This window comes from Thamnophis elegans, chromosome 2 (genome assembly GCF_009769535.1).
Source record: "Thamnophis elegans isolate rThaEle1 chromosome 2, rThaEle1.pri, whole genome shotgun sequence".
Classification (NCBI taxonomy): Eukaryota; Metazoa; Chordata; class Lepidosauria; order Squamata; family Colubridae; genus Thamnophis; species Thamnophis elegans.
This window is the reverse complement of record NC_045542.1, coordinates 33,052,934-33,064,619: the sequence shown is the minus strand read 5'-3', so window position 1 is coordinate 33,064,619 and position 11,686 is coordinate 33,052,934. Positions and strand designations below refer to the sequence as shown.

The 11,686-nt window shown below is 42.5% G+C and overlaps 1 protein-coding gene across 3 annotated transcripts in view; it reads right to left on the bottom strand.

The window, feature by feature from the left end:
• Positions 1-865: 865 nt before the first annotated feature.
• HLF (HLF transcription factor, PAR bZIP family member) overlaps positions 866-11,686 on the bottom strand; it is a 66,629-nt gene continuing 55,808 nt past the window's right edge. For 2 of the 3 annotated variants that reach the window (XM_032209535.1, XM_032209537.1), the window contains 2 exons: positions 6,332-6,552; positions 866-2,056 (listed from right to left, as the gene is read on the bottom strand). In XM_032209535.1, coding sequence (XP_032065426.1) covers positions 1,838-2,056; positions 6,332-6,552 — 440 coding nt within the window. In that variant the 3' untranslated portion in view covers positions 866-1,837. The remainder of the gene's footprint in view (positions 2,057-6,331; positions 6,553-11,686) is intronic. The other variant, XM_032209536.1, reaches the window with a different exon arrangement.

Below are 11,686 nucleotides of genomic sequence, written 5' to 3'. Positions count from 1 at the left end.
AAAACAAAGAAAGCCCAGTTGCCTTTGGAAAAAGCACTTTTGGGGCAAGAATTTCAGAAACTGAACATCAATGGAAATTTTAAAAAAATGCAGTCTGCTCAAACTCCAAAGATAGTGCAATGTAGGCCTTTTGAAAAAAAAATTGGTTTCCACTTCTCTGGTCAGTGAATTATCTTGATTTTTGTATAGAGTTTCATCCTGACCTAGCATGCCAATCAGCATGGCTTCTACATACCAAGAACAACACTGGACTCTTTGAATAGTGGGTGACGAGCCAAAGCCAAGCATCACTTGACCTCCGTCCCCAATGGTGGATGGATCCAAACTCCTCCGGTTATGCCAATCGCAGATTGGTTAAGGGCAAGGACTAGGATCGGCACCAAGAGCAGCAGATGTTCACAAGTGCAGCTTGACCATCAAAAGCAGACAAGCTCTCTCCCAATGGCCAAATTCAAGATCCCTGTGGACTGAGCAGACTGGAGAAAGATTTGCAGAAGCAGCATAGCAGGTCACTAGCTGAATTGACATCTTGAATTCCCCCACCCCCGCCCAAGATTTAACTGACAGTTTCTAGATTTCCACTTGCTGGTTGCAAAGTATAAAAGAAATCAGATGAAAGACAGAGTTATCCTGGTCAGCTCTTAATAAGATTGAAACACGTGTTTCAGAGTTGGAGTCTGTCAGCCTTGAAGTGTTTTGCACTCCTGTATTTAGTGTTGTGCCCTGCACATCACAAAAAATGGGGGGAGGAAGGCTGGTACAAGCAAAAATTTAATTCACCTAAGGCAGGAATATGCTTTGGCCTTATCCGTACAGCATAAATGGATAGTGTGCAGTCATCGGATGAATACGTTTTTGCTTGTTCTGGTTAGGGATCATTGTTAGGCAAACTATCAAGAAATCTTTAATGTTTTAGAGAAAAATAGCACTAAAAAAATTATAGTATTAGGGTACCAAAGTCATCCAATGCCCACGAGAAATATTTTAATCTGTACAAGAGAATTATTGATTATGCCCAAGGGGTGCGGTCTATTTATAATTTTAAAGCAATGAAAGGAAAGTTAGCTGTTCCTTATTTCTCTACAAGGATGATATAAAATACATAATGAATCTGGAGATCTATTTTATTTACCAAAATGTAAAAACATAACAGTAAATGAAAACCGAAATAAAACAAAAAGGCGAATCTATAAATTAGTATCTCTGCAGTATAGCATGAATACCAATTCTGCATTATTATCAGTAAGTTTACACTGCCTGATGTGCCTTATTGAAATAACAAACCAAAAACAGCTTTTTCTTCTTTCTCTTGTTCTTTCTCATTACCAGGATGCTTTTCTTTCATTTTCTTTCTTTCTCTCCCCCCCCCCCCCCAGTTAAATCAAAATAATGGGATAGGGTAAGACAAAAATACAGTGTAAGCAGCACTGGAAAATATATACATACATATCTAGATGTATGTATTCCATAAAAAGTTTAGTATGGCCAGTTTCAGCCAATCCAATCCTACAAAGAGGGTTTCATAAAAACACAAGAGCCAAGACAGACATGCACACTTATTCACAAGTATGCCTGGGCGGGTGTGCACAAGCATACGCGCGCGCGTGCATACACACAAATTGTACACTGGTTCTGTTTCTGCTTTCTATTAAAGTGCCCATGACTGAAAGGTTGGTTTGGGTGAGGTGCTATCAAACAGGAAACACACTGTCCCATCTATTTAAATGCCAAAACCACAAAAGAAAATTAAAAAAAGTAGATGGGAAGAAAAGAAACAGGGGGATGGTGGTAGATGGGATTGGACCGGGGGGGGGGGGGGGGTTGGGTAGGAGGCCATTTAGAGAGGACCATGCCGGGCTTCATACTTGACAAGGACGTTCTTGCATTTGCCCAATTCTTTTCGTAGGTCAGCCACTTCCTGGCGCAGGGCCGTATTCTCCTTCTCAAGGAACGAGGCACGGATAGCAATCTGGTTTTCCTTCAGCCTCCGGGCATCTCTGGATCGCTTGGCAGCCATGTTGTTCTTTCTACGCCTTGCCCAGTATTTGTCATCCTGCTCATTAATCACAGAGGAAAAGAAAATCGGTGTTAGATTTCAGTAGAGGAATAGAGGCTCATAAAGGCATCAGCAGGGTTGTAGGTATCCTGTTGTGTTCCACTCAAACACTGTTGTATTGAAAAGCAAGTGCAAGATGACACTTGCAGGGCTGGGATATCTTCTAAAATAGAAATAGATGCAAACTACTTATCTACTTGTACAGTTTGTATTTTAATGTTTCTGTTTAAGTGATGGATGGATAGATGGATGGAGAGATAGATAGATATATAGATGGATGGATGGATGGATGGATGGATGGACAGAAAGACAAGACAGACAGATGGATAGATGGATGGATAGAGAGATAGATAGACAGACAGACAGACATAGATTAAAAAGATGATATGTGGTGAGATATCACGTAAACTACTGGAGTCTTCATGATCTAGCAAAATAATGAGGAGATATGGAGACTTTTAAATCTTTAGACTTTTAATGTACACTGCTCAGAGTCCCTCTCTGACAATGTGAAAAATAAATAAATAAAAATTTACAATTGCATTGAGGCATCTTCCTGATCCTGGCATCCAGTGGAATGATAATCCTTAGCATCTCAAGTTAATCAGGGTGATGGAGCCAACACACCAAGAGGATGCCAGGTTAGGAAGACGGGTGGAAAAAAATAAAAGAGAATCAGGAAAAGGATTTAGCAGAGGCTGGAACCTCCCCAGTTTCTTTGATGGAACTTTTACTCTTTTCTCGCAATATAAACAATAAAAGTTCCACTCTTCCAATTTAAATAGTAAAACTCCTTTGCATCTTAGCTACAGTAGCTGAAGACATTTCTTGTTTTTTTAATTGTTAAAGCATGGTAAGATCTGAACTTAAATCTTAGCATTCAAAAGTAAGTGTCAATAAATTCACTGGAGCTCACTTCCAGGCAACTGTGCAAAGGATCGCATTTTTGCTCCATATACCTGATTTTCAGTGGATCATATCTTGGCTGTGGATCAGTGGTGGGTTCCTACCAGTTTGGACCAGTTCAGCTGAACCGTTAGTGGTTTGGCAGCCTGGGTCGCTGGAACCGGCAGCGACCCAGGTCTGCCATGCCCCTGAATCGGTTCTCTGAGCGGTGCCTATGGTGCTGCCATCTTTATTTTTTGCTTCTGCACATGCTCAGAGCAATTTTTATTGCATTAGGTATGCACGCGCAGTGCGCCCATGAGCAAACCGGCACTTGTGACTGCCGGAACCCACCCCTGCTGTGGATATATTTTAACTCAGGTTTTTAGCAAAGTAATAGGGACCTAGTACTTTGCCAAAAAACTGAGTTAAAAGATATCCTATGACAGTGATGGCAACCTTTTCGCCACCAAGTGCCTAAACCGGAACGCATGTACATGTGCTTTCAGGCCATTTTCTGGCATTCTAGGGCCTGCAGATGTGCTCACTAGAAACCAAAAGAGCAGCTGGTGACGGCACATGTGCCCACACAGAGAGGGCTCCGCATGCCACCTCTAGCATGTGTGCCATAAGTTCGCCATCACGATCCTATGAGAAGGAAAAATGAATAAAGTGGGATATAAATGTGTAAATCAGATGGAAATGACTAGGAATCAACAGGAGTAGCATAACGACTCCTGCATTCCATAGCTTTTCCCTGGACACTCCTGCTCTTAACAGTGATAAGGAGGAAATCTTTTTAACTTCTGTTTTCCTTATGCTCATTTTTTTTCCAAATGCCGTCCTGGGAATAATGTTGAACTGACAACCAAAGGTCACTTCAGCATGGTCAGAATGTATTTATGTATTTAAGAGACTTATACAGCTATTCATCTTACGTGCCATAATCCTGGATGGCTTCCAGCACAGCGATCAAAAACAATAAAGCTGATATCTAAATAAACAACTCTTGGCATCCTAATCCAACACTTGCCAATGAATAAAAAAACCTACTATCATTAGATTCCATCTTCACCTCACTGGAAAGAAGGACCGGGCTTTTAAAACTTTCTGGAAGGCTTGAAAGGTGGGGGACCACAGAGGGCGGGTGTTCTACAGGGCAGCGTCTATTCTGCTGAGAATATTTCTCACAGCAACTCCACAGGACAGTGGTGAGATTCAAAAGTTTTTACTATCAGTTCTGTGAGCATGGCTTGGAGGAGTGTGGCTTGGTAGGCGTGGCAGGGGAAGGTTACTGCAAAATCCCCATTCCCTCCCTATCAGCTGAGACTTAGGAGGCAGAGAATAGATAGGAACAGGGCCAGTCAGAGATGGTATTTACTGGTTCTCTGAACTACTCAAATTTTCCGCTACCGGTTCTCCAGAACTGGTCAGAACCTGCTGAATCCCACCTCTGCCACAGGGGCTTTTCTGGTCCCTCCTTACCCAGAAAGGACCTGGTCATCTGAAACAGAATCAATAGCCAAGCCCAATAGACTGACCACAAAATTAAGGAGTTTAAGATTGTCTAATGAATGTCTCTTTCTAGCTGGGAAATTGCCTTATGTATTTCTGTAGTGCGTCCTTCCCATCTCATTCCTCTCCAGAAAAAAAAAAAGCAACTTTAAATTCAATTCGTTCCTGTATTACCAAGTCCACGCACACCTCTTATATATTTTTTTTTAAAAAAAACCTAACCCAGAAAAAAGAGCAAACATGTGAAATCACATATAGTCCAGAGACGGATCTAATTTGTGCTTGCCTCTCTTTACCTGAATTCTGCAACTAATTTAACCCAAGGAAGCACAAGCTCTGGTCAAGCTTTTTGCTAAGAATGGAAGAAGATGAAGCAACACAAACCCCAGGAAGTCACTGCCTGTTATTTCAATCCAAAAAGATCATCAGCGGCTCATTTCTAAGACTTTTCTGCCTTTAATGGCAGGAAAAGTCATTAAAAAAAAACCACCTGCCCGCTTTGTTATTCGGTTTCCGGTTTTATATTTCTGCGATGAATGCAGAGACATATGCAGAGTGTTTCTTAACTTTTTGAAGACCACAGAATTATATACCAAAAAAGATTGGATTTTTTTTTTTGAATGGTGACTCTTTTAAAATAATTGAAATAATATGTGCTGTAATAACTCAGCTTGCTTCAGGAAATTAGCACCTCCATCTCACCTGAGTTGGCCCGTTTTAGCTCTGTCACAAATCTTTCTGAACAATCTCTGCAATCCTGTGCATTTTAAAAGTCTGCGATTTAGAAGCAAGATTTATCGCATCTGCAATTCTTCATAGTTATCCTATTTATAATTGGTACAGTGTATGCCCAGCATTTTGAGCTCAATGAAGAATTGAGAATTTCAATTCAAGATCTATTCCTTAGGAAGTAGGCTCACTGAACAACATCTGATTTCAGATAAAAAGCACACCACAATTCCCTGGAAGGAAGACAATCTTGAATTTAAGGTGATCCTACCCTGTTCACTAAAAGGAAGGGTACAAAAATTAAAATGAATGCAGAAAAAAGACCTCTGCAATTTCCAGTTTCCTTAGGTTACTGTATTTTTCAGAGTATAAGACGCACCTTTTTCCCTCAAAAAAGAGGCTGAAAATCTGGGTGTGTCTTATACATTGAATACAGCATTTTTTGCCTCCTGAAACCCCACCCCCTTCACTAAAATGGCCATGCATAACCTCTAGGAAGCTTTTAAAGAGCTCCTAGAGGCTGGGGAGGGCAGAAATGAACAAAAAACAGCCCGGTTTTTTGCTCAATTTTACCCCTCCAGCCCCCAGGAGCACTCTATAAGCTTCCTAAAGGCTATACATGCCCTTTTTTTAAACCAAAAATGGGGCCGTTTTCACAAAAAAATGGGCAATCTTTTGCTCTTTTTTGGAACACCCCTCCCCCGGAGCACTCTGCAAGTTCCCTAAAGGGTTTTTGGGGGAGGGAAACGGGCCCGTTTTTGCAAAAAAAAATAGGCCGTTTTGAGGAGATTTGCAGAGTGCAAAAAAATTTTCCCTCTTCAAAACCTTGCTTCGTCTTATACTCCAGTGCATCTTATACTCTGAAAAATATGGTAAATATCTAGGATTATCAACTCCAGCTGAACCCACTCTTGGAGATTCAGGGCTGTCTTTCCCTGGTTCTCATAATAAGATTTTTGTTTATTCCTGCCAAATGTTAACTGTACTGTATCAAATTGCTGTCCTTCCCGTCTCTATCACAAGTATGGGAGAAGCTAGAAAAAGACACTGTTTCTTTAAGATAGTTATGCATGTGACCCATCTACCTGTGCATGCTCCGATTTACTGTGTCCCTCTGCACAGCCCTAGACACCAGTCCCAAGTTACCTTCAGATCTTCGGGAATGAAGACTTTGCGAGCTTTCTTAATCATCGGCTGGGGCTTGAGCTCCTCCTCAGAGAACTTGCGCTTGCGAGGGTCAAATATTTCCTGACCAGGAATGCTAGAAAGAGCAAGATCGGCAGGGTCTGGTTCATACCCAACTTGAACCTGAATGCTGTCGGGATCAATGGGACTTGGCGTGTTTCGGTGTGTAGGCAAGATCTGACCTGAAGAAACACACACACACACACAAAAGGATGCTTTATCAATAGAAGAAAATATTTGTAACTCGGTGTTGAACTGTGGAGTTTTTGGTGCTCTCTGAGCTTGGTGGTTTTCTTGCAGATGTTTCATTACCCATCTAGGTAACATAATCAGTGTTAGAAAGGAATGAAATCCCCGTCCCTTTCTAATACTAATTATGTTTTGTAGTTCATTACTATATCATTACTATAGTCTATAGTGGACAAGGCAAGCCTTTCTAGCACTGAAGAGTGGGAAATGAAATATCTGCAAGACATAACCAAGATCTCTCAGAGAGACCAAGGACTCCACAAATGATGCTTTGAAGCAGTAACATAATAATATTGCTCAGGTAACCACTTTAACCCCTACATACTATAATCTGTCACATTTCCACTTTCTTGTCCTCTAAGTAAGTTGATGCTTATACCCCTTGTACAGGAAAGCAAGCCCTGGTCAGTTTATAATAAACATTGTCTTCTCTCTGCTTTTAACTGGATGCTCTCAAAGCCATTTTCACTGGACTATCTGATAACATTAGAAGAGCCAAGAGTGGCCAACTAGGCCAACTCGGGAAGGACAGACACATGGACAGGAGAGCAACTGCCCTTTCCCACTACTGTACTGTTCTCTAGCCATTAGCATTAAGTCATTCCGTCTTTGACCCAAGGTATAAAGTTACCAAGAGTAATATCAAATGATATATAACCTAATATTTCTACAGTTATTTGGTAGAATATAGAATAACAGAGCTGAAAGGCACTTTGGAGGTCTTCTAGGCCAACCCCCTGCTTAGGCAGGAAACCCTACACTACTTCATTCAAATGGATATCCAAAATATTCTTAAAGACTTCCAATGTTGGAGCATTCACAACTTCTGGAGGCAAGTTGTTCCACTGATTAATTGTTTAACTGTCCTTTGTCAAGGGCAGTTCAAAATTCGAGGGGTCTTGCATTTCTCCTTAGTTCTAAGTTGTTCTCTCCTTGATTAGTTTCCACCCATTGCTTCTTGTCCTGTCTTCAAGTGTTTTGGAGAATAGTTTGACTCCCTCTTCTTTGTGGCAACCGCTGAGATATTGGAACACTGCTATTATGTCTCCCCTAATCCTTCTTTTCATTAAACTAGACATACCCAGTTCCTGCAACCATTCTTCATATCTTTTAGCCTCCAGTCCCCTAATCATCTTTGTTGCTCTTCTCTCCACTCTTTCTAGAGTCTCCACATCTTTTTTACATCATGGTAGACACTGGTGTTTATATCACAGAGCAGCCTTTTAGAAAACTTAAGTCTGAGGCACAATGAGAAGCTTAGATTTATACAAGTCTCCAACTAAGTATAGCCTCAAGAACAGAATCTAGTTTATCTGTCCTGTTTTCACTTAAGACCCATTAGCAATGAAGATGTTGGAATGGGAGCAGGGAGACACAAGTTCAGGTCCATCAGTAGCCAGGGAAGTTCCCTGGATGAGTTTGGGTTGGGAACTCCCTCTCAGTCAAGTCTACCTCAAAGAGTAGCTACTGTGGTGAAATATAAGAAGGGGCGCTATGTACACTACTTAAAGCTGCTGAATGAAAGATGAAATAAAATAACGCAGAGTATTTTAACAGATGAGAAAGTAAGACCATCCCTAGTAGCCATGAGGCAGGGACGTGCAGTCAGGGGAGGCAGGGCCTCACCACAGTCATTATGAAAAGAAAAAAAATTAAAAGGAAAAAGGCTGAGGTAGTTGCTGCCAGAGTCACAGTGGATGACTCTGCTTAGTGCTTAACTGTTTTAAAAAGCCTCTAAAAAAAGTGCCCTCTACAGGAGGAGGCGAGAGAACCACGTGCCTCATTTAGTCTATATTTATGATCACTTGAGCAGAGTTAAGCAAGGGTTAAAAGGCGAAAAATTCCTTATGTAGATGAGGCACGTGGTTCTCTCGCCTCCTCCTGTAGAGGGCACTTTTTTAAGAGGCTTTTTTTAAACAGTTAAGCAGGGTCATCCATTGGAGGCTCTGGCAGTAACTAACCCAGCCTGACTTCAGCAGTTCTTGCCTTTTTCTTTTTACATTTTTACACTTTCATCATGGCAGACAAGAGCAGAGTTGAAATCCTCTGTGACACAGCTGGAAAAGGTATGTGGGTCGGAGGGAGGGGGGGAGGAGTTCAAAATTAATGTAATTTGTAAGTAATTTTTTATTGTAAGTAATTTGTCTGTGTGTGTGTGTGTGTATTTGTTTGTTTCTTCACTTCACCCAAACAAACTATCTCTCAATTTGAGAGAGAGTTTGTTTGAGAAGAGAGGGGCAGCCTTGTTTGAGAAGAGAGGGACAGCACGCCAGCAGAGGCGGGTCTTTTACCCGCCTCTGCTGGCGGGCTGGCGCTTTCTTTCTTTTGCCATGCCCCTCGCACCCACGTCCAGCCCGCTGGAGCTCGCAGCGCCGGGGGAGGAATGAGACCCCATTGTCCCGTGGAGCCCGTCGCCGCTTGAGCAGGGAGGACGAGAAGGAGGAGGAGGAGGAGAAGAGTGGTGAGATTTTGTGCCGGCCGGCTGGCCAGGCAGGGAGTAGGTTGGGCAGGGGGGGTGGGCTTCGCCAAGTCTTTCAGAAAGCCACGCCACGCCAGGGCTTCATCGGGGCTTTCGGAAAGCCACACCAGGGCTTCGGGGGCTTTCGGAACCCCCCCTGAAGCCTCGGCGCAGCTTTCTGAAGCCCCGCCGTGCCAGGGCTTCGTGGCTTCAGCAGGGCTTTTGGAAAGCCGCGCCGAAGCCCCGCCACTGGCAGACATAGGGCAGCTTTTACCCGCTTGCCTCACCAGCCATAAACCTCACTGCACGTCACTGCCATGAGGATGTCATATACATGCCATCTATTGGATGCCCAGAAAATATTCCTCTTGTGAGGGTGATGTTTAGCATGAGACAACTCAGCATGGTGCCATTCGGACTCACATAAGCAAGATTTACTAAACCTTGAATAAGGTTTGAGAACGCCCAAGAATATGAACAGACCAAGTCAGAATGTGTACCTGTCTTGGGAGGACTTCAAATACTAATTCTGAAAATTGGCTGATACTTCCCAATATAGAGCAATCCACGCAAGTGAGGGGCCTGCTAAATTATCAGGTGACAAATTCATCATTTTAGAAAAAGGAGCAGATCATGGAAATAACATAGGTCTCCTCTTTGAAACTATTGTCCACATTCAGCCAACCCGTCTACGTAAAATACTGGCTCATTGCACTAGCACCAATATACTGTTGCCAGCTCGCCAGCAGTAGATCCAGAGTGGCCGATAAGGCTGAAGAGAAAGTTAAGGTTTCTCCCCTTATTTTATTAAAGGAATGTTTTTATAGCATCTTAATGCCGCTTCCAATAATCCTTGAGTTAGAAAAGCTGGATGTAAGAATGTTCCCTCTTGAACGGACGATTGGTTAGATAGACTGTTGGTGCGCTGAGCCCTGAAAATCAGATTACATAAAGAAAGTTGGGATGCATTTGTACAGCTCTTTCCCTATCCATATGCTCACTTGCTCTCTTGCTTCCATATGCCGCATGAATGACACATCTCTGACCCTTACATGAGCTGTTCTTTGTCAGTTGGGGTTTGTGCTCTAAACAGAAAAAAACCCATCTCAAATGTGTCTCGAGTTGTTCGTTGCTGTACACTATGCATCGCCTTCCAAAATAACAGGACATTATAGCAGAAAGGTGCAGACTAGGGAGAGCTGTTTATGGAGGGCGCAAAAGTGTTGATTCAGTGGCAGTTGTGTCTTGTCTAATTCCTTCTACAAAGCAACGCAATACCATTTGCTGGCCGAGAGGGCTGAAAAGCCCTGGGAGAGATTCTTCCCCATTTTTTAAAAAACAAAAAAGGGGAGATCCAGATATTCATCTCTTGTACCAATAATATAAACTTTCCTTCTGTTGCACTGTGGATGCTCGGTGCCAAGGTGCTGAAAAATGGGCATATGCTGTTTTAGTTTTGCTCACAGAACAGATGATAATAGTGAGGATAAAATCGAAAAGTGGCATTTGATGATAGGCTTAGCCTTGTTTACACATCTCATCTGTGGCAGACGCCAAAAAACCTCCTCAGCGGTTGAGCAGGAAACAAAGAATTCTTGGTTCATGCACAGCCTCCAACCGTCTCCTTCGGACTTTCTTCAAGGATTATTATTATAATAATGGATGGTTTGTCATGCTTTATTGTATAGCTAGTCCTTGACTTGAATTGAACCCAACAATTCTGTTGGTAAGCAGGACAGTTGTTAACTGAATCCCCCCTCCCATTTTACAAACTTTCTTGCCACAGTTGTTAAGTGAATCACTGTAGTTCTTAAGCTAGTAGCACGGTGGTTAAGTGAATTTGGCTTCTCCATTGACTCTGCTTGTCAGAAGGTCACAAAAGGGGATCACATGACCCCAGGGACACTGCAGTCGTCGTAAATACAACGCTGTTGCCAAGCTTCTAAATTTTGATTATGTGACCGTGGGAATGCTGCAACAGTTGTAAGTGTGAAAAATGGACGTGTCCCTTTTTTCAGTGCTGTTGTAACTTAGCAATAGCAGTAGACTTATATACCGCTTCATAGGGCTTTCAGCCCTCTCTAAGCGGTTTACAGAGAGTCAGCATATTGCCCCCAACAATCTGGGTCCTCATTTTACCCACCTCGGAAGGATGGAAGGCTGAGTCAACCCTGAGCCGGTGAGATTTGAACCGCTGAACTGCTGATCTAGCAGTAGCCTGCAGTGCTGCATTTAACCACTGCGCCACCTTGGCTCAAACTTCAAATGGTCACTAACGGAACTTTTCTAAGTCAAGGACTACTCGTATTCAGGACATTCTGCAGAAAGTTACATTCGAAATGCATTATATATTGTAACCATCCATTAACAACTATGGGAAGTTTTCATGTAACTGAAGAACTTCTATTCCATGTGAGGGACAGGGATAATTTTGGCGGTGATATTCCGAGATGCTCTTTGAACACATATTTAATGAATGCTCCAAATCTATATTGTTCTCATGCTCTCGCTTGTGCTGTTGTGACACCAAAAGCAAGACTGTAAAATGTTTCCCAGAAGATGCATTTTGCATCCTGCCCAATTGGTTGCATCAATTACACCATTTTATG